General features: G+C 38.4%; 3 protein-coding genes across 4 annotated transcripts; 1 reads left to right on the top strand and 2 right to left on the bottom strand.

The window, feature by feature from the left end:
* Window positions 1–9,031: 9,031 nt before the first annotated feature.
* On the top strand, window positions 9,032–13,924 carry LOC113463761. Of its 2 annotated transcripts, XM_026810493.2 has the most exons (5): window positions 9,177–9,261; window positions 10,085–10,198; window positions 10,420–10,485; window positions 10,591–10,860; window positions 10,990–13,924. In XM_026810493.2, the coding sequence occupies exons 2-5, from the start codon at window positions 10,168–10,170 to the stop codon at window positions 11,097–11,099; spliced, it is 477 nt and encodes a 158-aa protein (XP_026666294.1). In that variant the 5' UTR covers window positions 9,177–9,261; window positions 10,085–10,167; the 3' UTR covers window positions 11,100–13,924. The 2 variants fall into 2 exon arrangements, with proteins under 2 accessions (XP_026666293.1, XP_026666294.1); XM_026810492.2 differs by lacking the exon at window positions 10,085–10,198 and having other exon boundaries at window positions 9,032–9,261.
* On the bottom strand, window positions 11,653–13,131 carry LOC103722351 (pentatricopeptide repeat-containing protein At2g33680-like). Its single transcript, XM_026810490.2, has 6 exons — window positions 12,934–13,131; window positions 12,615–12,881; window positions 12,199–12,573; window positions 11,961–12,104; window positions 11,784–11,854; window positions 11,653–11,740 (listed from the first exon to the last, which is right to left on the bottom strand). Exons 1-6 carry the CDS (start codon window positions 13,129–13,131, stop codon window positions 11,653–11,655), a joined length of 1,143 nt encoding a protein of 380 aa, XP_026666291.2.
* Window positions 13,925–18,932: 5,008 nt separating the features above from the next.
* On the bottom strand, window positions 18,933–21,507 carry LOC103722344 (cytochrome b561 domain-containing protein At2g30890-like). Its single transcript, XM_008812872.4, has 4 exons — window positions 20,441–21,507; window positions 19,930–20,091; window positions 19,553–19,701; window positions 18,933–19,406 (listed from the first exon to the last, which is right to left on the bottom strand). Exons 1-4 carry the CDS (start codon window positions 20,579–20,581, stop codon window positions 19,115–19,117), a joined length of 744 nt encoding a protein of 247 aa, XP_008811094.1. The 5' UTR covers window positions 20,582–21,507; the 3' UTR covers window positions 18,933–19,114.
* Window positions 21,508–27,150: the final 5,643 nt, after the last annotated feature.

Below are 27,150 nucleotides of genomic sequence, written 5' to 3'. Positions count from 1 at the left end.
CCTTCTCACAAAAAAGGATGGCCAAGGCAAGACTCATTCGTTGGATCCTATTGCTTCAAGAATTTGATCTTGAAATACGAGATAAAAAGAGATCTGAAAATGTTATAGCTGACCACTTGTCCAGATTAATTGTTGAATCATCTGGAGAATCCATGCCTGTGTCCGAGACCTTCCCTGATGAACAATTAATGATGATTTCCCATACCAACGTTCCATGGTATGCTAATGTAGTCAACTATCTAGTTACTGAACGAATGCCCCGTTCATGGACCAAACAAAAGAAAATTCCGCTTCCTAGCCCGTGTAAAATGGTATTTTTGGGATGAACCATACTTGTTCAAATACTGTCCTGATCAAATCATCAGACGATGCATCCCTGAACACGATCAAAGGAATGTCCTTTCTTTTGTCATGACCATGCTTGTGGTGGTCATTTTAGTGGGAAGAAAACTGCTGCAAAAGTTTTGCAGTGCGGATTTTATTGGCCCACACTTTTTCGAGATGCGCATGACTATTGTAAATCTTGCGATCGATGTCAACGATTAGGAAAACTTTCGAGAAAGAATGAGATGCCCCTGAACCCTATCTTAATTATAGAAATTTTTGATGTTTGGGATATTGATTTTATGGTCCTTTTCCTATGTCGTTTGGGCATCAGTACATTCTTGTGCTGTTGACTATGTGTCCAAGTGGATTGAGGCTGTCGCATGTAAGACCAATGATCACAAAGTAGTGATCAAGTTTCTTAAGGAGTCTGTCTTCGCTCGCTTTTGGCACCCCTCGTGCTATCATTAGTGATGGGGGGAAATATTTTTGCAATAGAATTTTTAAAGCCCTTGCTAGGAAGTACAACATCACCCATAAGGTCGGTACACCCATATCATCCACAAACAAGTGGACAAGTGATATTTCCAACAGGGAAATCAAGACCATCCTCGAAAAAACTGTCAATCCATCTCGAAAGGATTGGTCCCTTAGGTTAACAGATGCATTGTGGGCATATCGAACGGCCTACAAAACACCAATTGGAATGTCCCCATATAGGATTGTCTAAGGCAAGGCTTGCCATTTACCTGTCGAGTTAGAACAAAAGGCGTATTGGGCAATCAAACGCCTAAATTTCGATCTCGACAAGGCAGGAGAACATAGAAAGCTTCAGCTCGACGAGCTTGAAGAAATTAGGAACGATGCTTACGAGTGTGTTAAGAAGTACAAGAATCGCATGAAAGTCATGCATGATAAAATGATTACTCGTAAAGAGTTTTACCAAGGACAAAAAGTTCTCTTATATGATTCTCGGTTACATCTATTCCCTAGAAAACTTAAATCTCGCTTGGACTGGCCCATACACAGTAGAGAAAGTGCACCCGCATGGTGCAGTAGTAATATGCAATACCAAGGATGGTAGGTCCTTTCAAGTCAATGGACATCGTTTAAAATCATACCTTGAGTATCTGAGTCCAGAAGTCGAGGAGATACTTCTGACCGACCCTATCTATTATGAGTAAATCGGAATTGTCTGGCTGAAGACATAAAACTTAGCGCTCTTTGGGAGGCAACCCAACATGTAAGTTTCTTTTTATAAAAAAAAAAATCAATAAATTACTAACATGCAGTTTTGGGGGATTTTGTCCCAACTTTCAATTAACCCACCCATATCAGGTACTTCTCCTCTGTCCTCTTACTGCTTTAAATTTTCTTTAACATTGAGGACAATGTTAGATTTAGGTTTGGGGGTATTTTTACGCATTTGAAATTTTATATAAAAAAAAGTTTTTAGTTAAAATTTTTGAAATATATATATATATATATATATATATATTATATATATATATATATATATACAACACACAATGTATATAAAATCTAAGAGCCCAATGACTAGTTGGAAGTAGTGCAAAGTGAGTTTTTTTTATTAAATTCCTTTTAGTGAGTTGTAAGCTAATTAGTGTTTTGAATTTCACAACACATCTGGCCTGCATTTTCTAAGGTATAGGTTCGGACATTGTGTTGAGAATATGGTAGCAACCTCGAATCCTGATGAACCATCTTTTTCTGATCCTCCAAAAAAAAAAATGGTGGATTTAGTCAGGTACATCGGAAAGAGCTACCTATTGTCAAAGGTCAGCGGGCTTGTGATGAGAAATCCGAGCATAGGTCCGTAGGGGAGTCTTGATGCCCGACACCTCATGCCAACTGGTGTGAGAATTGTCGACTAATTGCTCGCTACATGGAGGAATCATCACAGGAGTAAAAGTGCACAATATATACATTATCATTTCTCTTTAATGCAAAAAAAAAATTGTATATTGATCTTAAGAAAGACAATAGTGTGAAAGCCGTCGTTGTAAAAATTCAAGTAAACTGGAATATTACAGATAAAGCCCATGAGGTATTAAAGTAAACATCCACAGCTCTCGAAATCCTGCAGAAAAGATGATTTTGAATCAGCAAATAGGTCTTGTCCAACCAATTCTTGGAAACTACTAATATTAGCGATATTTTGGAGATCCAAAACCTTAGCTTGTGCATGGTCCAAACTTCACTGAGCACTCAAGTATAAATAAGTCTTACAACTTCCTAATGGAAAACTTAATGACTTCAACTCAAATTGCATACTAACCTAGAAATTGGGCTACTTAGTAATTAAAACCTTGTGTGCTTTTGAAATTCTTATCAGTTATGTACTTGAAATAAGACTTTCATTTCACAAACCAAATTTTATTTTGGGATTGAAGTTTGTGGGTAACTTCACTGCAAACCCTCACGAGACAACACTCGTCCACTAGGGTAACCTAGGGGTTTAAAGGCTTGTTGCACGTGCTAAGTGCAATCGTAATGCTCTACGAAAGTGAGTATTTATCTTAATATATTTATATAATAAATAACACTTTTGCACTCTCATTTTATCATTGTCGCACTAAATTGCTAGAGACTAGCAATTAGCTGGTTGGGGGGTGTGATGAGAGCACAAAAGTGCAATCGTCAGGCCATTTTAATTAGTATTTTAGCTAATCATTTAAAATAAAATTAACTAATTAATGTTTTATTTGTGCAAGCATCCCACATTCCATGTCCAGGTTCAACTGAGCCCAATTGCATCTGACTTGTCTTAATTCCCATGGGCATCACCCTGATGGAGTCGAGTCACTACCGGCTGCCACCCACCGTTGTCTCAGCCCAACTTTGATTCCAGCCCCCCAATCGCGCGCATCAGAGTATCATTGATTCTGGTATAGCACCAACTTGACCCAAGCATGGCACGTTTCCCCCATCTCAGCAATCAGAGCACCATCCCACGGCCACATCTTTCCAAGCTTCATCCCAGCTGTTCACCGTCCGTGATCTTCTTCTTCAGCGTGCCAGCTCCTGTCGGATCCCCAGCATCACGCATCCATTTTCCTCTCCCGTCTTCAACGCCTCAGCCCGCCAGCCAGCCACACCGTCCGCATCTCCCAGCGTCCCCACCTTTCGCATGCATCCCAAATCCATTCCGTGATCCAGCGCCTCACAGCCAGCCATTCACGAAGCTTCCAATTCGACCATCATCCCGCGTCCGTCCTCCCGTCGATCCCGCTCCCAAACCGGCACCCAAAGAAGGAAACCATTCACCCAAATCTCAGCTCTTCCGGACTCTAAGCCATCCCGTGATCCACGTCTGCCCACTCCATCCGCCCGTGAAGCATCCCCAGCCTCCAGCGCCCGGATCTCTTCCGTAATCGGCTCCTCACAACAGCATTTCCTTCCGCGACAGCATCCCGCATCCGTCCTCCCGTCGATCCCACGCCATCAACGCGTTCACAGCCAGCAAATCCCAGCCTCAGCCCGCGTCTCCTTCCGTCTGTGATCAAGGAACCGCAGCCAACGTCCTTCCCGAATCGACATCGCGCCCGAGCCGGATTCGGAATCCCTCTTCCGTGATTCTGCGATCCCGCATCGCGTCCGCGCCCCCCTTCCGTGATTCCATTTCAAGTGACCCTGCGGCTATAAGAGGAGAAGAAGGAGGAGGAGGAGGGGGAGCTCGGAGTGGTGGGAACCGGCTGGTCCAAAGGAAGAAGAAGGGAGCTCGGTTGGGGTCGGGTCCAAAGAAGAAGAAGGAAGGAGGAGCCGGCTGGGTGTTGAGCCAAGAAACAGAGCATACTCTGTTCTTGGGAAGAAGAAAGAAAGAAAGAAAAAAAAGAGTTTTATGTGAAAGTCCACCGTGGGAGAGAAAGGGAGAGGAATTAAAATTTCTTATTTTTATTTTATTTTAGTTTATTTTATTTGTAGAAGAAAGAAGCATTAGGCTTCATCTTCAATCTCTTTACTCTTTGTAATCATTTCTTTTTATGAAATCAGTTAATTTTCTTTCATGCAATCCATATTCTAGGTTCAGTTTAATTACTACTTTTTATGCAATGCATTAAATTTTCTTTTATGCAATTTATGTTCTAGGCTTTTGATCTTCTTAGCACTTGTTTTCATCCATTTTAATTTATGCCAAAGCTTATCTTTGAATAAGTTAAACATTTTCATGAATTTATAAATGCTCTTTGATTTCTAAGAACTTGTCTTTTTATTATTTTTTTTTAAATAAAAAACATTCTCCGGTAGACTAGAGAATCCATCAACATCCTCAAAATAATGTTTTTCTTCCATCATTCAAAAGTCGATTTTGAATCCGAGTGAATGTTCTAATTTTTATGCAACTCCAATCGCCTCCCTGTGGATCGACCTCTTACAACCGCTATTCTTCGAGTAGAACAGGTAAGAGTAAAAATTTAAATTAAACTTTGTTTGTCGGTTCTAACAACGATCTGTTTAGCATATTTTTAGCCAGACAGGAAAGGACGAACAGCAATGCAGTAATTCTATTTTAAACTACAAGGATTTCTAAGTATCTGTTATACCCAAAAAAAATAACAAATCAGAAAAATATATAAGTTTGAAATAATTTCTATAAATCTACTGCACCATAAATCAAATCAAAAACATTAACATCCCATTGATGATTAAAGGAAATACATGAAGAAAATGCTAAGCTTTTTTCTAGCCTTAACTAAAAGAGATTTAGCTATCTATATGAGATGCAAGCATTTTTATAAAAGGGATTAGCATAGAATAAATAAAAGAAAGCATAAATCCCCCTTTTTTCTCCTAAGAAAACAGGAGGGCGGAGGCGGAAATGGCCACGGCGGAGCGGCGAAGGCGGCGGCGGCAAGGGTGGGGGCGATGCTACAAGGGAGGCGGTGCGGCGTGCAATTGGGAAGCCTGATGCCCGTCCAGCGCGAAGACTTGGGGGCAAGGGTTTCGCCACGCTTTCCGAAGTGCTGGGAGAGGTTGTGGAGAGAACGGGAGGGATGCGGGGAAGGGAGAGAACAGGAGGGGGAAGGGGAGAGGGTTTTTTTTCCGTGGAGTCTCCCACGGCTATGAAGGAGGGGTATTTTTGTCTTTAATTTTCAACCCATGATCACTGCCCTAGGGTGATCTTGGATTCCGACCTCAAGGATGGGTATCCCATCACCGGGTTGGGCGGTGATTTAAGGAGTGGAGGTGATTTAAAATCACCGCCACATAGTACCACCGTGGTGTAACCAAACACGGTAATCTCATCACCTCCACCCACATCACCCTTGATCCTGAGACGATCATCCCATACCAAATGCCCCGTCATGGTTAGGACAACTCCCACGCACATGTTGTGGTGCCATTGGCGCCTAGAGTCATGATGTTCCTAAGCAAATTCTTGCATTTTGTTGATACATCAAATAATTATATTGAGTGAAAGCTGCTAGCTAGCTTATGCATTTAACTATTTTCATGGCCCACGCAAGGGGTGGAACTAAATGTTAGCTTTCTCAGTCCAGGAATGTAACTGAGTCGAGCCAAGTCGAATAGCTAGAGGTTAGCGCTTTAACACGATTCAAAATACCTAGGCTCGAAACTCGCTTAAATTCAATCGAGCCTTAATAGTTAATACTTAAGCTCAAACTTGATTCGACCAAAAAAAAGTAATACTTGAGATTGGCTCTACTTGATTCGAATATCAACCGGCCCATACTCGAGCTCAAATTCAAACTTTAGTTACAACTAAAAAATATAATTAAAACAAAATATGACATAATATTATATTTTAAAATATTAAATTATAATTTATATATTATAAATAAAATATAAATATTATTAAATATATATATATACTCGACTAAGCTCGCAATCCTTTAGTTGAGTCTAGCTTAGATTTGAGTTAAGCTCGAGAACCTCGCAAGCTGTTTGGCTCATTTGCACCCCAAATCTCAAAAGAGAGAATATTAGAAAATTATAGGGAATGGCTATTAGCCATGTTTGGCAAAGCTATTGGTAGTAGAGCTTTTACAACCTTTAGAAATAGAGCTTGTGAGAAGTAGAGTTTTTATAAAAAGATGTTTGATGTTTGGTAACTATATTTCTAAAGTTTTGTGAACTTTAATATGTATTTGGTAACCAAACCAAAAAAAATGCTTTTGGTATGACAAAATGGTAATGAAGAATATTGCACAGTATCGTACAGTAGAGTATAATGCAATAAAATATATATTATTATATAAATATATTACAAAGTATAATATTACTATAATATAATATAATGTAGTATTGTACTATAATGCAATATAATATTATTATAATATAGTTAATATAATATTGTATACTATAGCATAATAATAAAATATAATATGATATAATATAACGTAATATAACATAGTAATGTATTATTACATAGAGTAATATTATTATAGTGTAACATAATATAATATTGTATTATTACATATTATAGTATTGGTATAATGTAATATATTATTGTAATATAATGTAAAATAGCATAACATAATAAAATAATATTATGATATAATGTAATATAATTGTATATTTATAGTATAATAATATAACATGATGTGATATGATATGATATGATAATATAGCTAATGTCAGTTAATAATTATAATACAATATTATAATATGAAGTTTACAATTATTACATATATTAATATATCATTACATAGTATAATATATTTAAGACCTAATTTTTGGAGAAAAATATAGATGCATGCAATCACACTTGCAAAAGTGAAATTTTAAAACTCTTTTCTATCCAATGCTTTCACTATTCTTTCTTTTCTCATACACAATGATATATTATAGGTTAATTTTGACAAATCACTGAATTCCACAAATACACTATAACAAAATATCAAATATATATTTGATGCCAACATGTCTATAACAAATCTGAAATATGCATTAACCATTAATGTTACCAAAGTGTTTTGCATTCTTGATTCTAATAGCAACAAAAATGCAAGAGGCAACTTTCTTGTTTACTCAAATACAAAATATGAATAATACAATCATAAAATCTATATTACATGCACAATTTCATAAAGAAAGAAGTCAACTAGTAATAAAAAGAGTAGCAATACGATCATGCAGAACATCCATCTTATAATTACTTGTTCGGCTTTGTTCTATGCTAGATTCTTGTTATGATTCATTAATCTTTAAACAATTAAGAGGAAATAGATTCTCATCAATTTCATAATTATGAAACTCAAAATTTTTAATTGCAAGATTCCTAATAAAGTTATGAATGGCCAAGGAAGCCACCATAATTTGAACTTGTTTATGATAAGGGAAGTTAGACATTGTATTCAATATTCTCCATCTACTTTTCCGACATCCAAATGTCCTACTTTTCCAACATTCAAATGTCTTCTCAATAGTGCATCTCAATGAGAAATATGCATGATTAAAAATTTTATATATACCCTTTGGTTGACTTCCATGGCAAAAATCTGGTAGATGATACCTCCCAATGTAGGTCCCCCTATATCCTGATATGTGAGAATACCTTGCATCCACCAAGCAATATTTACCTGCATATATATAATTTAACACTTGTTCATGAAAGTTAAAACATATAACTACCAATATAGTATACTTAATTAAAATGCATATCTCTAGGTGGATGTGGGAATTTGAGCTCTTCTCTACATCTAACCTCTAAAAAAATATATGTATCATGTACAGTTCCATTCAGCCCAAACAAAAGTATAATGCACCTCAAAATCACAACAAAGCCTTGATGTTTTGCGGAGCCTCTTTTCGACTAATAAATGATATTTGTTTGGATGGAGAAACTTTTACTGGCACATAGGTACCAATAATTGCTTTAATGATGTCCATAAAATAAGGCCACCAACAATTATTATCATGAATTTTACTTGGCATATTTTTCAACTCTCTACAAATCGTGTTAATAATATTTTTGGACATTTTTAAGATAGCATCTAAGATATAGATAAAACTGTCAACAAGTCTTGCCTCCCAAAAGGAAGAGATTTGTTTATGAAGCTCAGCAGATTATTTGATAGTTCCTTGGAGTATTGGCCCTTAGATCAGCATTAAGATTGCTGCGAAGCATAGATTTCGATATGATTGCTCGTACGCACCACAAATGGTGCTCTTGTTCTATTTAGGAAGTCCTAATGAGGATCCAAAGATCCGCTAGCCTTAGCAAATCCTAATGAGAATCCAAATATCCACAATGCATTAAATCATATATTAAAAAAAAGACTTTGTATCCTTCTCTTAGTGTTTTATTAAAGGAAAATTTTCTTCTCTTTGTGCGTGCCGTGGATCCAAAGGTGCACATAAAAGGGTTTTTTTTTTTTTTTTTGCATGCATGTTCCTGGACGCGCCACATGTGAGGCTCGCTTTAGCAAAGCCTAACGGTGCGGCATCAGCGTGCATCTCGTACAGATAAGTATGCTTCGATGATCAGCTTATTAATTAAGCGGAGCCTTTTCGAAGTGCTATTAGCTCAGGATGCCTAACTTCAACTCCGAGCCAAGGAGCCCCATTTCAGCAACCATCTTTCCAGTGGACTCGCTTAGGCTGTGCGTGGTGCTCCAGAAACTTATAGCTGAGCTCTCACAAATACAAACAAACATGTGGTGCTCCGTTTTTCTGTTTCTGTGGTCGATAAACAAAAATATTATAACCACTGGACAATACTCTCAGAAAATATAACCACATGGAATTCTCTAACACTTCTTAGAGAATCCATGGCCCGGAATATTGCCCCTTCTTCCTCTCTCCCAACAGCTCCCAGGATTCAGGCTCCAGAGAGGTTTCAAGTAAAGAACCATACACTAGTCCTAGTAAAGCCCACAAGCTCAGAGAAGAAATTACCTCCTTGTAAAGTAGCACGATCAGAAGGTGTTACCGATGATCCGAGTCTAACAGGTAGAGCTGTTCTTTTCAGTTTCAATTGTAAACCAAAAAAATTCATGTAGATATCCAGTGTAACAAGTGGAGCTCACAAAGCAACATATTTCTGAAAGAATATTTTTATGACAAGAATACTTGCATGGTGGTTACAAATTTAAATCATAAGGCAATAGGAACGATATCTTGTAGAAATTTAAACCATAAGAGAATTGGAATGATATCTTGATCATGGAGGAACAAGTATCCAATCTACAGCACGCCAAACTGAACTTCTAATCCAAAGAACAAGCTGAGATTGGTCAGTAGGTTTCTAGCGAGATTCAGCAAGCACCCAAAAAGGATGAGCCTTAGGGACTTTCCTCAAGTTAGATTCATGAATTAGCCATTACCAAACTGCTAGGAACTGCACAATTTTGCTTTTTTCTTTGGCAGTTTACTTCTATCAGTTGTTACATTTATTTTATACACCCACAGTTTCCCTTAGGATTTCCGTTGGCCCTCGCTGCACCAACTCCAGCCCCTTCCCTTTGCATGCAGAGGCTTCCTCTTCTCTCCCCTGCACGTCCAAGCCATCATGTCAGTTCTTCATCACTCAATTCTCTATGAAATCATCAACTTTCTTATTCTTCTTTTCATTATTCACGAGAAAGTTTAGTTTCTTTTTATTTTCTTCGAAAGTATTTAATCAGACTACACATCTAAGCGACTATTAGCTGTCACTGATGATAGGGGAAGAAGGGAGCTAATTTGTTCATTTTGCTTGCTGGCATTTGCTACCCATTAAATATTTTTTTAGAAATAGAATGATCCCTAACCTTTGAATGTTATGAAATGCCAGTTAATGCTGATGGTACACTAGCCTTTCAACTTCAACTTCAATGATTAGAGCCCATCATCTGCTTCGATGAATACATCATTTTGATGACCATGGCTTCTGAAATCAGAAGTACAAGTAATTGTTCGACCGTGTAGTAATGTTTGAACGATTCTGGAATTGATGACAGGCCAGGCCGTATCATCTAAATGGCTCTTCGGTTTATCTAGAAATGCAACTGTGGATCATGTCTTTCCAACTGGGAAAAACTATGTCTGCTTTGTTTACTGTTTCATATCTTTGTAGCCTTATCTTGTAAACAAATTAATAACTCATGCCTGTATGTGTGATTCTAACAGGGTCTTCTGCACGCACTCAGCTGGATCTCTTGGAACAACTGACATCTTCCACATCCCCTGGCAGCAGTATGTACATGTTATCTAGAGATTATCTAAAAAGGCTTTTGACATCTTATAGATTCATAAAAACCAACTCTGTTCCAATATAACTCAGGTGGACTTCCCTAACAGGTTATGAGAGTGATGGTGACACTCGCAAGCCTACAATTTGTGAACAACTTGATGAACTGGTTGGAGACCGGGAAGGTGATTTCAGCCTTCCACTAGGTAAAAGGTTGCAAGCAAGTAGGAATTCCTTGACCATTTCACAGAGAAGAAACATCAAGCGACAGGCCTACCTGAATGAAGTAGCTCGCAGAAATGATTCCATTTTCTTTGCAACAATTGGAGCATTTGTGATTCTCCCGCCTGTAGTCATATTGTCGATTGCTATATTCACCGGTTATGTCCAACTTTTTCCATGAATTAAGAGTGCATATTTTTCCTATCATTTTCTGTTAATCATAGTATACCACAACCCAAGAGTTCAGAATCTAGTGCATATCTTTCTTTGATCTAGCTACCATACAGGTTATAGTGTTGCAAAGATGGAAGCCTTTTGCTGGTGGCAGGAGTCACCAGATAGAAAGATGTCCTTTTGGTTCCTGATCTCATTCCAGCTGCATCCAGATAAACTTTAGATGCCTTTTCTTGCTTCGTTGCTGCTCTTAATTTTGCCATGCCTTCCCATTCTAGCCGCTGCAAAAGAATCAACCTGTACAATATAAGCACAAGAATTATCTGGTTCCAAATGAAAGATTTGATCTGCTGCTCTTCTACCAACCCACCAATCGACCAATAATTGAGTGCCACGAGTTCTTGAATCGAGATGCATTGAGAGCAGTTAAATTCATTAAGGAGGACAGTTATAGACCCACACAATTTTAAGACATGTTGCAGATCAATTACAGCTCGTCCTGCACGTCCAAGTAGTTATTGCATGTTTGATGGTTACGACGTACCTCTTCTTTATGGATATCAGCTCTATTATACCCACACTTTTATATATACAGGATCCGAAGGATTTTTAGGTATGTTTTTTCTCTCCTATTGTACTCAACTTAGCTTGCACATTTTCCATGCACTTTGCAAGCTCCAAGTAATGCTCCCACACAGCTGCATCCGGTTCTATTGGAATGTTTATGATAATAAATTCGGCATCATTAAAATAGCCAGCTTGTCCAAAAATGTCTATCATACAAGCTCCCTGGAGGGACATATACCATTATTTTTCTCTGTAGAATCAAACAATTTCTGATCTTCAGCATCCTCTCCCAGACAACTGCAAGCTGAGAATTATAAATGTGACGTTAATCATTATTTACCTGAACTCCTGATCTTTGCATTTTCTCATAGAAATCCGGGACTCCACTTCCTTGTCCATTCTGTGAATAGCCTGTTAACAATGCATTCCAAGATGTCATGTCACAGTTAGTCATGCTGTCAAAAATCATTTCTGCTTCACTAAGAGCTAAACATTTCCCATATACAGTGATCAATACATTCCCCACTGCCAAATCTGATATCAACCCTCTTTGGACAGTTCTGCTAAGGATTGCTCTGGCCTGTTCTAGATCTCTAATGACAGCACAGGCACTTAAAGCATGATTATAATAGAATTTATCAGGTGCTGATCTCGGATTGCCCTATCTCATAAAAGAATTATAGTGCATGTAGGTTGCTCATCCCATTTACTGCATTGCATTCAACATGTCTGCTCTCTTGAAGGTATCCAAGCACCATTTTGTTCCAAGATATCAGGATTTTCTGTGGCATTCTGATCAAAAATCTTTGAGCCTCGCCTGCATTATTATTAGAAGCATAAGCAGCCACAATTACTGTCCGTAAGACCACATCATGCCAAGGTGTCGTGTCAAAGATTAGACGAGCATCTCCAACATTTCCTTGCTCCCCGTACACAGTAATCAAAGAATTTCCTATTGAAGCATCTGATTGTAAGCCCATTTTTATAACATACATAGGAAATGTTATACCACTTCTTATATACTGGGGATTTGAGCACCCATTAAGGAGGCTTGTATGTGTGAAGCAGCTGGGTTTCATGTTATCCTTGATCACATCAATGAAAAGAACAAATGCTCTAACTTGCATTGCCTTCTGCACAAGCCAGCAATCATAACATTCCGTGAAATCACTCTCTCTGGCATTCCATTAAAAATCCTCTCAGCCTCTGTAATGTACCCATTCTGAGCATATCCTGCCAGTAAGATCGACCATGAGACTGTGTTATGCTCTGAAATTTCACCAATAACTTTCTGAACATCTAAAAGCTCACCACATTTGGCATATATTGTCATCAAAGCACATCCGACATCAACAATCGTAATCCATGCTGATTTCTGAAGGCAACTATGAACCCCCTTACTATTGTCCAGTAACTGCAGGTTTGCATGTTTTTGGAACTGCAAGACATGTGTGACTTATTAGGAACCTCACCATGTTTTCTCATCTAACAGAACAATTCAAATGCCACTTCATCGTATCCTTCTCTCTGATTGAGTACCAAGAAATCATGCTTCCGCATGACATCATATTGAACAAATCCATGGCCTTCTCCAAACTACCATTCATTGCATAGCCTGAAACCATGACCGTCCACGTGGAAACACCTCTATCTGGCATGCAGCTAAACACCTTCTCGGCATCACCCATGCTTTCGCACCTGAAATAAAGATTGACCAGCGAATTGCTCACCGCGACATCTACGGCTAGATTTTTGTTTTTCTTCATTCTGAAATCATGTATATGTTTCCCTTCATCCGATGCATTGAGGTTGGCAGAGACTGAAAGCATTCGTGAGTGCGTGACGCAAGTGGATCGAAACCAGATGTCTGGAACTGCCTAAAAAGCTGTAAATCTTCTGAATAATAGCCGTTAAGGGTATATACCCAACAATCATGGCATTCAAGCCTCCGTTGGTTTTTGATGCCATTAAAGCCTTCCGGGCTTTGGCAATTTGTCCTGCTCTACAGAATGCCGTAATCGCGGCTCCTGTGGTGGTTGGGTTAGGGTGGGGCATTTCATCGAGAAAGTCTACGGCATTGGCCGGAGAAACGTCTGAAGGATGGGGTCAAAGCCGAGCGAGGTCTTGATGAGGTTGGCCTGTGCGGATGCATTTGAGCAGCAGAGCGGGAGCTGACGAGTCCGAGGTTTCTCGATGCTTCCTCACCATTGCAGTTAGGCATGTCCTGCCTGAGATTTTTGATCGACCTACATTGACCTGATCCAAATCACTCATGAGCAGGCTGAGAATGAGTTTATGAGGAGCCAAACCAGAACAAGGGTGGATAGCATATCTAAAAGAAAATCTCGGCTCGGCTTGCTAAAAACTCGGCTTAAAACTTACATGAGCTGATCTAGATATGATGCCTCGTGCTTTCTTTTTCCCTTTTTTTTTTTTTTTTTGATGTAAATGTGAAATTGAAACGTGACGAAGATTTTCTTCTGACCGATCCTCAAACCTTACCGTACTTTTGTTGGTAGTCTTTTCTATTTAACCATAACAAGGCCAAATATTGCTTTCTCTGTTGGGTTGATTAGCCTGTTTATGCATGCACCACATTTGGAGGCAGTAAAGAAAGTCTAAAAGTATGTTAGTTCTATACTTAATATGGAATTATTCTATAAACAGGGAATTAATCTTTCTTTGCTTGGCTACATGGATGTTGATTTGGGAGGTGACTTGGATGATCGAATGTCTACATCTAGCTATATTTTCTTTTGTGGTGACACAAGTATTTCTTGGTGTAATAAAAAGCAAGATGCATTTTCTTTGCTAACCAAAGAAGCAAAATATAAAGCAAGATGTAGTTTCTTTGCCAACCAAAGAAGCAAAATATAAAGTTGCTGCTCTTGCTGCTCAAGGTTAAGAATGTGTTTGGCTTAGAGGCTTGTTGAAGATATCTATTCACTTATCCACAAGCCAACCATACTTCTTGGTGACAATCAAAGTGCCATAAAGCTTGCAATGAATCCAGTATGTCATGCTAGAACAAAGCATATTGAGCTAGAGCATCACTTCATTCACAAAAAAGTTTTTGATGGCACTATTAGTGCTTTGGAGGTCCAAAGTCCAGACAAGAGTGGCCCAACGTATTTGGGGGGCCTACAACCATTTTGTCTTTAAGGCTTTTCTTGCAGTAGGCCAACCTAAGGCAAACTCGCATAGGGGCATTTTTTTCTTTCCATTTTATCTTTGAGGCTTTTCCTGCGGTAGGCCTTCTTTGGTCCGGGGCCTTAGGCGACCACCTAAGTCGCCTAAGGATTGGGCCGGCCCTAAGTCCAGAGAATGTTGCCAACGTTTTCACCAAGTCACTCTCTAAAGGACAATTTGAGTCACTCTGTACTAAACTCAGACTTGTTTCCAAAATACCACTTTAAGGATGAGTGTTGAAATTAGTAAAGTTAATATTTTAGAATGGTCTAGATACATAATGAATCTAGATTCATGCCAAGATGGTTAATATATTCATACACTTCTCTATCTTACATCTTCCTATAGTGTCTCTTCATTTTTCTATACAACCTTAATTACATGTAATTAGTGTGGATGTATATACTAAAAGACTCCATAAAGTCTATAAAAAAACCTCCCCAATTTGTTGTATTTGGGAATACAACCACAAGCTGGTTGTTTTCCATCTTTGTATTGAGTTGCTTTAATTAATTGTTCATTCTTATTCATCTTTAGAGGTCTTTGCATGTAGCTTGCTTTTTTTTTCTTCATATTGTGGTTGGTAGTCTTGGGCTAGTGCGATCACACTATCATTTCCTACAAGAGAAAACAATAAGTGAAAGCTTATGGACTTTGAAAGCTATTATAGCAAAAGATTTGCAAAAGAAGCCCTTTAGATGGGGAAAGATCATGAGATACAAGTTCTAGCTACATCATAGTCCAAGATAATTTTTAGCATGACTCAGATCATAATCATGTTTGAACACTGTATTGTTTCAAAAGATGAAACAAACTTTAGAATTACAAAAAGGAAAATGATTGACTTGCAAATAATCCTGTTTTGATCAGTATACACATATGCTTAAATTTATATTATACAATGAATCCCAATTCCGAGCAGATGTCTGCATCTCAAACACTTTCTAAGCCACAAAGCCCCCACTATACTCCTAAATTATATTCTCCTTTTCTCAATCTAATGTGTTGAATTGAAGTAGAGGAAGAGGAGAGAAAGACCGTGGAAGAGGAGAGGAAGACGTAGAAGGGAAGAATATTTTCTTTGTTCATACTCTAAACAGTGTCATAGCCCACCTTTTATAGATGAAAGTGGGCTATATACAGCTAACATGCAGCTCGTGTATAGCTAATATACAGTTAGTAATATAGCTAATATACAGCTACTAAGTCAATTCATATACAGCTAATATCCTCCCTCAAACTCAAGATGGTAGCGAAGATGACAACTTGAGTTTGCGAACTAAATTCCGATGACGCCTTGGTGGATGGGCCTTCGTAAAAATATCAGCAAGCTGATCTGTAGAAGCAACATGTACCAACTAAAGAGTGCCTTGCTTGATATGTCGAATGAAGTGGCAATCTATCTCAATGTTCTTTGTTCACTCATGAAACACATCATTATGAGCAATCTGCATGGCACTTATATTATCACAATTGAGAGAGAAACTGTTGGTCAAAGAAACACCCATGTCATGTAATAGCCATCGAAGCCATAAGAATTCAGAGATAGTATCTGCGAGTGCACGATACTCAGCCTCTGTACTGGAGCGAAAGACAACCGTCTGCTTCTTGCTTTTCCAAGAAATGAGTGAAGAACCGAGCAAGAAACAATAGCTGGTGATAGAGCGACGATCTGTAGGGTCTCCATCCCAATCAGCATCAGAATAAGCTTGAATATCTAAGGTAGAGTGGGCTGAGAAATACAGACCGTAGAACAATATACCCTTAACATACCCAAGGATATGTAGGATTGCTGCATATCGTATAGAGCATAGTACATGCATAAACTGACTAACCAATGTGACTGCATAAGAGATATCAGGGCGTGTAACAGTCAGATAAATGAGACTACCAACCAACTAACGATACAAAGTCGCATCTGTCAATGGTTCATCATTAGTGGGAAGAAGCTTAACATTTATTTTCAGAGGACTCTACACAGTCTTGCTATCTATCAATCCAGCACAAGATATCAACTCGGAAGCATACTTAGCCCGAAAAAAATAGTAGCCATCTGAGCTGGATGTCACCTCGAGATCAAGAAAGTAGCTAAGGGATCCTAATCCTTCATCTCAAACTGTCGTCCAAGAAATTGCTGAAGTGCATAAATTCCTAAGACATCATCTTCTGTAATAACCATATCATCCACATATAACAAGAGGAGAACAATACCCGCCTCAGATCGGCGAAAAAATAGTGCATAATTATATGCACTAGGAGTAAAACCTTGCTGAGTAAGAACTGAACTAAACTTGGAAAACCAAGCTCAAAGAGACCATAGATGGTAGAGCTTAAGTTTGTTTTCAAAGGAACTAAGGATGAATCAGAAGTCATGTGATTACAACAGACGAAGTCAATGAACCATGAGGAAGGTTTACTTGAGATGGTAGAGAGGGCAGTGCGAGATAAAACATGATGAACTATTGCCTCAATATCAATTATAGTAAGGGATGAAGGGGGCATAGAAGAATAAGAAGATGCAGAAGCTAACGAATCAGTAGAAGCAACAGCCGCAATCCGGTGTGACAAGAGCACCTAGGTCTCTTGGGATCTTAGTCCCCAGAGCGGAAGGACGACCCCACACTTGACCAAAGAGCTTTGGTCAATGTCACGTCTCCAGCGCCTCCTAAGAGAGGAGGGGAGGAGCGCATCAAATCTGGCCCCGCCGCCTCATGCAGCAGCTTCTCGACCACCTCCTCTAAAGAGCTTTGGTCATGTCTGTCTAACATCGAGACGTGACACAAAGCCGCTTTGCCCTTCTCCTCGTGCCAGGTACAGAGGCATTATAACGGAAGAGTTTCGATCACATCTTCTGAATCCTGTTGTCTGATAAGCTAGGTAAAGGGATGTGACACAAAGAAGTTCCTGTCACATCTCAAAAAAAAAGAAGGAAGACATAAGTTTGCTTGAGATTTCAATTATGGTTTTGTCAACTGATGTTACACGCCCTATTAAGGTCGTTCTGGATGGGACCAATTATAATATTTGGTCCCAACAGATGTCTGTTTTTTTATTGGGCATAGATAATTGAGAATTGTCACCTGAGATAAGAAGGCTCCTACACAGGGTTCTACAGAGTCCAATGCTGATTTTGCAGAACGACGGAAAGAGTGGGAGAGTACACATTGTAAGATTTTTATCTTGGTTTACATCTGTGCCTTCTATTCAGACTCTACTCGCAAAATTTCGAAATGCCAAGCTTGCATGAAAATTTCTGGTAAATCATTACAATTGTTCAGTGACTTGGCTCTTCAGTTTTAGTTGGAGTCCAGGGTTCATCAGTTGCATCAAGCATCTGGTCAATCTATTCTTGACTTCCATTTACAAATCAACAGTCTTTGGGATCAGCTTTTCCTGGCTGATCCTAATTTTACAAATGAGGACTCTACTAAGAAGTTTCAAGAATATAGGGATTGTCGGCAATTTATTCAGCTTATGATAGACATTTGCGATGAATTTGAGACCACTAGGGCTTTCTTACTTCATCGATCTTCTCGACCGACTGTGGAGGTAGCCCTTTCTGAGGAGACTCATTAGGCTACTCGTCGAGGCTTCTCTACTGATATGGTTATAGCCACATCAGCTGGTATTTTATCCACTCCCTTTATCTCCTTTGCTTCTGTTCTAATGGCTGCAACTACCTCTTCGAAGTCAGACAAGAAAAATCTAGTAAATTTCAGAAACAGTGTTTCTATTGTGGCAAAATAGGCTATAAGATCTCAGAGTGCAGGAAGAAACAAGCTGAGGAGATGAAAGCAGCTTAGAAAGCCCAAACGCTCTCGTCACCGGATTGCGACTGTTGTTTCTACTGATTTGTCATCTGCATCCTCTTCTTCTTCTATGCCCACTTCATCCCTTACTACAGTTGATATTGAGGCAATAGTTCATCAGGTTCTATCTCGCACAACCCTCTCTACCATCTCAAGTAAACCTTCCTCTTGGTTCATTGACTCCGCCTGTTGTAATCATCACATGACTTCTGATTCATCCTTAGTTCTCTTGAAAACAAACTTAAGCTCTGATACCATGTTGAATTGAAGTAGAGGAAGAGGAGAGAAAGATAGTGGAAGAGGAGAGGGAGACGTAGAAGGGAAGATTATTTTCTTTGTTCATACTTCAAACAATGTCATAGCCCACCTTTTATAGATGAAGGTGACTATGTACAGCTAACATGCAGTTCATGTGTATAGCTAATATACAGTTAGTAATATAGCTAATATACAGCTAATATACAGGCATACAGCTACTAAGTCAATTCATATACAGCTAACACAATGCTCCCATTCCATCATTACGGTTTCCAAAATACTCACTATTACAACTTGGTAAAAGAATGCACTGGCGGAAGGACAAAAGAGTTTGAGCCAATGCTAGAGCTAGGATAATTCATGAGCGCTGAAAGCAAGCCCAAAGAATCCTGGCTTTCCACTAAGATATTGATGCTTACTCCTTTTGACTGGTACTTGGAGATGTTATATGGTCCGTGGGTCTGATCTGCTCGTCACCTAGGATCACTCCCTGCTTCATCAAATAATCCCACCTGTCTTGGAAAAGATAGATGATAGCAATGATCACAACCTCTGCGGTGAAGAGAAGAGTCCACAACCTTACACTTCTGGAGGTCCTCTCGTGGTAGGTGTGCAGGCCAATGTAAATGTTTATGATCCCCAATATAGGAATTCCAGTTCCAAGTAGCCAATGGACAAAGTACCATATGCTCCTTACTTTCACTCCTCTAAGAAAAAAATAAAACGATAAACAAACCCTCAGTAACTAGTTCTTGATCCAAAAAATACATACATACATACATACATACATATATAAGCAAGCAATAGACACATGTTATTTGTTCATTTTAATGCGTAAAATTGTATTCCATACCTGTGAGGCCTGAGAAAGCCGATCAAAGGTTGAATCCATATCATCGAATAGAGTGCCAATCCTGTCCTCTGATGAATATTGTTGAAAGAATTCTGAAAGTTCATTATAGAAAGAACTGCCCCAGCAGTGGCAAGCAGGACAGCTATCATCTGTCACTTGAAATGAAAAGAAAATATAGTTGCGAGTGTGGAAGTTTACAAGACAAAATGTTATGGGGAGACTTTGTGGAGTAAAACCAGTTATTTCTTGTTTTTTTTCAAAAAGCTTTTCAAATCATCAGCAACAGTTGGCGAGACGTGGACAAGAGACCAGGTAGATTAAATATACTTCGGCGCACTGCGAATGCTATAGATAATGTAACATGCGATTGAGCTTACCTGTACAATGACATGGGAGTAGAAGAGAACCTTGAGCCTTTTGCCACATTCAACTCTGTTCGACATCCTGATTATGATTATCCCAACAGGCATCAAGAAACCAATGGAGGCCCAGAAGAGGAATGCATGGAGTGTGATTTGGAATGAGAGTTTTGGAGTAAGCTGCATGCAGAATCCCAAGGAAATCAAACACAGAGTTTTTTTGGATTATGTATCTACACCTACACTAACACATTCAGTCAACATAATAAAAAGGAATAATGAGGCTGACATGTCTCCTTCCTTTTTATTCATGAATAATTAGGAAACTTTACCATCTCCCACCTCAACCAACAAAAGAAAGAAAGCTGATGGAAAGGCAACAATTATAATTCAAGTATTAATAGTTGTCGCTTTCATCATGCACTTGAATTAGAAATATCATGAAATGCCCATGGAGAAGAAATCCTTTTAGATGTTCACTAACATGCTAAATTTCAAAGAACTGCAAGCTTGAAACAGAATGAATTACCTTCAGTGGTTCAGGTTGGCTGGCCTTGTGGCTTTGAATTGGTTTGTGAGGGTGTCGAGATGAATCCGCCGGCCATGCAAGAAGAATAAGAATCAGAAAACTTGCTAATCTCACGAAGACTCCTCTTTCCAGAGCAAGCATTCTTTCAATCTAGAGAGGCTTCTCTTTCCACACAAAAAGAGAACCAAAAATATCAAAAAGAAAAAAGAACTGAAATTTAGTTTCAGCCTGTAGCACTCCTCAGCCTTTTTGAATTGTGGCGACCTAACCTCTACACAATGACCAAAGTAAAACAAAAATCTCTTACAAGTCTAGAGATCACTAAAACAGATTTATATATATATATATACAATAGCTATCCCTCAAGCTTAACCCAGAGCTGCAAGCAAAACCTCTCCTATATCTTCATGTTCTGATCTCAACAACTACCAATATTTATTTGAAGATCAATAAAAAGCAGTCAGATGATATCCCCTGAAAGAAATCCCTCCCTTCCGAAGTATGCTCAGATAATTATAGTAACATTTCAAGCATAAACAATACCCATCTGAACATAAACAATGCAGAAACAGACGCAAATTCCTTCACCACCTCTCAACAACCAACCGCATTTAGTTTTCCATACGGTGAAGAATCCCAAGCTAGCTTGCAGGCCAATAAAGGAATCCCAAAAGCAGGCAACCTGAGGGAGATCTCTAAACAGACCAGAGGCCTGGGATGGTTCGGCCGTCAATAGCTTTTAAATATATTAAGAATCTCTATGTAGGGACTGGAATGTGAGGCTTTACCCCCTGCTTTCTCAGGTTTTTGGTATGATATGGGGAGTTTTGTGGAGTTGCAGAGAGCACAAAAGAGAAGGTAGGCATACTTTCAACCGGTAACAGAGTAAATACGCTTGAAATGGTTGGTGGGATGTAGGGAAGTGGAATTATATTCTGTTAATCTTTGGCATTTCCCCACCGAGGCCACAGTAGAAAGCAGTGCTCCTAAAACAATCTTTTCGAGTAGTTACTCTACAAGAGGCTAAGGTTTTTGGTGATGCCATGGTGTCATCTAGGCTTTTTAATTAATGGTTGGACTGATAAGAAGGTGCACCTCAGGAACTCGTGAGAACAAGTTTTTAGAGGAGATGCCATGTGCCGTTTGTCTTCTGAGGAAGGAAACGAAGTTGGGAGAACCGCAGTTCACATGACATTCGTACGTAATCGCCGCTTGTTCAAAGATTGCGATCGGACTTGGCGTATCTACGAAAGTTGACCACGCTGGAAGGTCGGCGGGGACCCAAACTAGTTGTGACTTGCGTCAAAATTAGAACCAGGTTAGATAACGAGTGGAAGTCATTGTTCAACATAGTGCGAATTCAAACCCAGGTTGACAAATTAAAGCTGGGCCACAGCTAACCTTGACAAGGACTGATCAATGCCAATGATTGAATTTATTTGGCTCCTAATTTTGATAACGAGTTTTAGTTTAGTTGTTTTCAATGCATGAATATGGATCAGAATGCCTAAAATTAAATATTTTTGTTATCAATTGCCAGCTTTTCATGCTAGTAAAATTTTTGATTGTTATCGTAGGAGTCCTCTTTAAAATATATCTGAAGTTTTGCACCTAGTGTCACAATTCTGCTTGATTCATGATTTCTGCGAATCTGAACTACGTAGCTTTTTAGTCCTTGAACTTCAAGTCATTTACATTGTAAACTCAATTGGCTAATATCCGGAAATGGATTTTAACACCAGCATGCAAATGCATAGATTCTGATTGTTTTCCAAAGGATGCAATCATATCAATCATGCATGCAACATGACAAACTTATGCAATATGACAATAAAATATATCTCTTTTATGTGCCGGGAAGAGAGACAATATTGTTGTAATTAAAGCTGGATTACTTGGGGTTTGAACTAGCCTGAGATCAATTTTCAGAAGAGTTCGATTATTAATGTGGATTGGGAAGAAGCAAAGTATTTGGCCAATTTGATAAGGATCCTTTCTCTTCACATACCTCAGTCTGCCCCTTAGTGACAAGAAGCTGCCTAGACAATCTTGGATGCCTCTGATTGAAAGAATTAGCTCTAGACTGGCTTCCTGGAAAGGTAAATTCTTTAGCATAGGTGGTAGAATAATTTTGATTAATCCAGTTCTAATTGCTTTGCCATCCTATTGTATGTCCGTCTTCAAGCTTCTCCGGTGGTTTGTAAACAGAATAGATCAGTTGATAAGATCCTTCTTATGAAAAAGTAGGGAGAGAGTTTGTGAAAAGGAGCGTGGTCTTGGCTTAAAGAAGATTAGCAATTTAAATCACTCTTTATTGGCAAAGTGGGCTTGGAAATTAATCAGAGAACATAAGGCACCTTGGACTGGTCAGATTAAAAGTGCCTATCATTATGCCAGAAGAAAATTTGGTATAAAAGTAAGGAAATCATTCTCTACCATCTCCCCCATTTGGAAAGACATTAAAGACTTGAATGGTAACAAAAAAAAAAAAAAGGACTTGAATGCTGGTTGTAACTACACCTTCTTCAACTTGGGTAATGGTGAAAATATTCACAAGCCACGGCAACTTCTCAGTCAACTCATTTTACAAATTCATCAATCATGGAGGTCTTCTTTGGCCCTTCTTCAAATTAATTTGGAAAGCAACTGTGCTCAAAAATTAAGGTTTTCATGTGGTTGGCTCTGAAAAATAGTTTAACACTGGGGAAGAAAGCTTCCATCAACTCCTTCACTTTACACAAAGCCCTTCACTCCTTTTACCAGTGGAAGGTCATTTGCAGTGAAAAGACCAAATGGAATCATCAGAATGCTGCTCAATGCCTCTATTCTCTTGCGTCAAAACAGGGATTTTCACTGCTTCTGTTTTGTTGTTCAGAATCTCTGAATTTCTCTTCAATGTCTAAAACAATTCAATGGTTGTAATCTGCTTCTCTGCAAACCTTGCAAATCCTCTTCTTTCAATAAATCCAGATAGAAGCTTTTCACTTCCTCCCTCTTCACATAAAAAGAAAAAAGACAATTAAATACATTCAGTTGTGTGATCTAGCCGCTTAACTCAATTAATCCAGTCCACCATGTGTAGCAGCTAATTCTGAACGGAGTTAACTATTTCATTAGCCTTTTGGAACTCACAGCAATCGCACTTCACAAGATCGCCTCCTCCTTTAGCTTCTTTCAAAGTCATTATACTGGCTACAACTGTTACTTCGTTTATAAAAGACTAATCATGACTAGAGAGGAAGACAACATTAGGCAACTGGTACAGCTAATTAAACTCTATCTTACACATGAAGTTTAATAATTATTATGACATTTTGATCATAATTTGACATGATAAAAGATGACAGGACAAATAGAAGGGAGACATGCTATTCTATTCACGATTTGCCCATACGGCCTTACAACCATCCTGATTAGGCTTTGGACCACCCACACGATCTAGAAGCCTAATGATGGCAAAGTGGAAAAGCAAGCTAAAAATCCACCAACCTCTATTATATGTTCCCTCTCTTGGTGAACAATGTCAACCTTATCATTCCAAGACGACACCCCACTAAACCTTTTTTGACAGTATGATCATTACCCTCAAAAGAACAAAACCATGGGCTGATGTAATTGGTTTTCTTCCCCTATCAATATGTTAAGATGATTACTTCTTTGGTTATGAAATTGAGGCTTTTTGCCCATTATGCATTATGGGGCCATAACAAATGGGAGAGTTCTTTTGAAGCATAATCATGGGTGAAGTTTCTTTCTTAACAACCACCAATTTAAAAAAGGATCATTATTGATTAACATTCGGTGACAATTCTAAAGGATCTCATGTGGGTCTCTGAGATAGAATTATTTTGGGACGAAAGGAATTCTGTTAGGTGTGGTCATACGAAATCTATGATCTTAACTTTGCTTTTCGTTGGGAAAACCAGGGAGTTGTAGCTTGTTTTCTTTTAATAAAGGTCTTGCCACTTTGGTGGCGCTTACCTTTGGAAGGAGAATGTTTTGTCCACTTGGTTGTCCCTTTTCAATAATAGGGAATTTAAGAACAGTCTCTTTTGAAGGCATCGACATATTTGTACGTGGACACTCTCGGATGCATGTTGTTAGAATAAAAAGATAGCTAAGATAGAAATCTACAATTGATTTTGTACTTAATATCCTACAAAGCATGTAATCCAAACATTTTTTTAATATGAGCACTTAGTAAATTGTATTACTTTGTGAAAAAGAATTTCAGCTGGTATCTCTCCTCAGAGAAAAAAATTCTGGCGTTGGCATTTCTGCTGTGAAAACACAAAATATCATGCAAATTTGCTTTGGTTGCTGCTTTGAAGTATCTTCTAATAGAGCATTTTGAACATTGTTTTTCACCCTTTTGTAACTCTTTTTAATGAAACACTATCACCCAGCACTGCAACAAATTGGAAAGCATGCCAAGTGACATGAGAAAAGATAAGCATAAAGAGCCGTAGGAGTTGGTCAAAATAGAATATTGCAATTTGCACTGCGAAGTATCGAGCAAAATTTAATATATACTAGTTTTGTGAGATGCAACAACAACAACAAAAAAAAGATAATAATAATAATAATAAAAAGAAGACTCCTTTCTCTCCCTCTCTCTCTCTCTTTCTCTCTCTCTCATATATATATAGAAAATGCATGCGATTGTTCTACGTGTTCAACTGTTTTGAGAGCATCACCATGCCTTTTTTTTTTCCGGCACAGCATCACCGTGTCTTTTCATATAAAAGTCCTCTTTGTGTCCGCTTGATGCACAGTTTCTCTCTTTTCTTTTCATCTAGATAAATAGTCAACGTTATTAAAACATTTTATTTTGCAGTCAGACGTTTCTGGTGTCATAGTTCATTAATTTTCCACAATGCAGCATACTGACTAGCTCATCAAAGGATATAAAGGATATAGAACGCTTTCTTCCAAAAAAGAAAGAAAGAAAGAAAGAAAATCAAAGGATATAGAACGCCGTAGTTAGTGGTGCAATAACCATTTTATTTCCACTCATCAAAGGATGGAAGAAAATTTTGAAATAAAAACGAGGAGAGGCGACAAACAACTTTAAGCTTCTACTCACAGAGACAGACAAACTGAAACAGAAACACCAACAACCATATCCATTGGGAGACCAAGTAATTATTCTAAGTGCCCAGGGACAAAAGGCATCAAAGTTGCTCCTTTTTGCATGTTAAATATGCTCCTAGGCATGACTTTCCGCCTACTGTCATACGTTCTCTTTGGAGCCCTCCTTTTTAGTTTGGTAATTAGGTCGGAGCTACCATACTACTTTAGTGATTGGGTGATTATTGGAGTGTCGAAGGAAAAGGTAATAATTAAAGCCTCCTTTTCCTTGTCCAAAGATGTTCTTGTACGTGATATGACATGCCCACCTTAATACGTTTTGTTAGGAGCTGCACATTCCTTTGGTGACTCGACTGGCCTTTTATTAGTGGCCATGGTCAAGGAGATCAAACGGGCTGCTTTTGCTTGTCTAAAGATGCTCTTCGACTTGGTACTGCGTCCCCATTTCAGCTGCTCGTTGGAGCTCGAGAAAGATGATGTTATCAGTGGTTGTGATTTCATCAGTGGAGGAATCTTCCAAAGATACAATCATCTTACTTTAGCCAAAAGAGAGAAAAAAAGGAGTGACAGTTCCTCCTTTCTTTGCTGCGAACCTTGAATTAAATAACTGGTATCTCATTCAGAGTTGTAAACCATCTGTTTATTTTTTTTCTAATGAGCCATGGGATTTTATGGCAGCTAGCCAAAATTATTTATATAATATGACCTTCAGATCATGCATAAAACTAGTTTTGGAGTTGCACCAAGATTTTCTTCTCGCATTTCATTATGAATGATGTTGTTAATCATCTCTGATGAAAAGCCCCTAAGTTCGAATGGTATCCATGTTTGGATCTGCGCTGATAAATACAATGTTGGTAGTCCCCGAACCTATTACAGTTTATAATTTTAAAAACTAAGAAGGGAAGCAGATAGTCATTAAAAGATTTTAAGATTCAACAGTCTCTGAATGAAAAAGTTTATTTATTGTTTTCATGATTGTTTTCATCATTCACTATTGTATACCTGCATATCTCATGCAAATTCATATTCATCATCAGTGTCCAGCTTGAAAAGTAGTGTGTTGCTCTCATACTCACACAGCAAGATGCAAAATAATTGCTGCCGTTCTCAGCCTACAATAATTGTACTCATCTTAGAGCAAAATTGCCAAAAATATGCTTAATTTAATGAAATGAGATAGATATACGCTCCTTAACTTCATTAAATCGATAAAACGAATACAACTATATTAGACTTGATAACTTTCATATAAAAGTGCTGAATGTAAACACGAAATGATGATGGCATGATGATTTGATGGTATGAAGTGCATAATGCTGATGACATGATGATTTGATGGTATGAAATGCCGAGTAGTATGAGATATTCTTAGCATCCAAGAAGACCCAAATATTGGTTAGTGTAGTCAATCTGATAGAGATGCTGCACCAACAGCAAGCTTTTTCTCAAAAAAAAAACAAAAAAAAAGGTTTCCAGCAGACAGCTGGTTAAGGTAATAGTAGGCTTGGTGCAAATAATGCAGAAAATTGGATTTTTATATGAAAAAAATAGTGAAATTACTGGAGAAATCTTGCTCGCATAGTTCACAGCAGATGTTAATACAGTACCTTTCAGCA

The sequence above is a fragment of the Phoenix dactylifera genome, chromosome 4 (genome assembly GCF_009389715.1).
Source record: "Phoenix dactylifera cultivar Barhee BC4 chromosome 4, palm_55x_up_171113_PBpolish2nd_filt_p, whole genome shotgun sequence".
NCBI lineage: Eukaryota > Viridiplantae > Streptophyta > Magnoliopsida > Arecales > Arecaceae > Phoenix > Phoenix dactylifera.
Note: the sequence above shows the minus strand (reverse complement) of the source record. Positions and strands in the feature narration are given on the sequence as shown.

Coding starts and splice junctions, on each gene's coding strand:
- LOC113463761 (XM_026810492.2), top strand. CDS start 9,081: ATGGCCCGGAATATTGCCCCTTCTTCCTCTCTCCCAACAGCTCCCAGG. Junction 9,262..10,419: donor CGATGATCCGAGTCTAACAG/GTAGAGCTGTTC, acceptor TGATTCTAACAG/GGTCTTCTGCACGCACTCAG. Junction 10,861..10,989: donor GTCGATTGCTATATTCACCG/GTTATGTCCAAC, acceptor GCTACCATACAG/GTTATAGTGTTGCAAAGATG.
- LOC103722351 (XM_026810490.2), bottom strand. CDS start 13,131: ATGGGTGATGCCGAGAAGGTGTTTAGCTGCATGCCAGATAGAGGTGTT. Junction 12,574..12,614: donor TTAATGGAATGCCAGAGAGA/GTGATTTCACGG, acceptor CTTGTGCAGAAG/GCAATGCAAGTTAGAGCATT. Junction 11,855..11,960: donor CAGATTTGGCAGTGGGGAAT/GTATTGATCACT, acceptor CATTGTTAACAG/GCTATTCACAGAATGGACAA.
- LOC103722344 (XM_008812872.4), bottom strand. CDS start 20,581: ATGCTTGCTCTGGAAAGAGGAGTCTTCGTGAGATTAGCAAGTTTTCTG. Junction 19,702..19,929: donor ACTCCCATGTCATTGTACAG/GTAAGCTCAATC, acceptor TTCAAGTGACAG/ATGATAGCTGTCCTGCTTGC. Junction 19,407..19,552: donor GGCTTTCTCAGGCCTCACAG/GTATGGAATACA, acceptor TTTTTTTCTTAG/AGGAGTGAAAGTAAGGAGCA.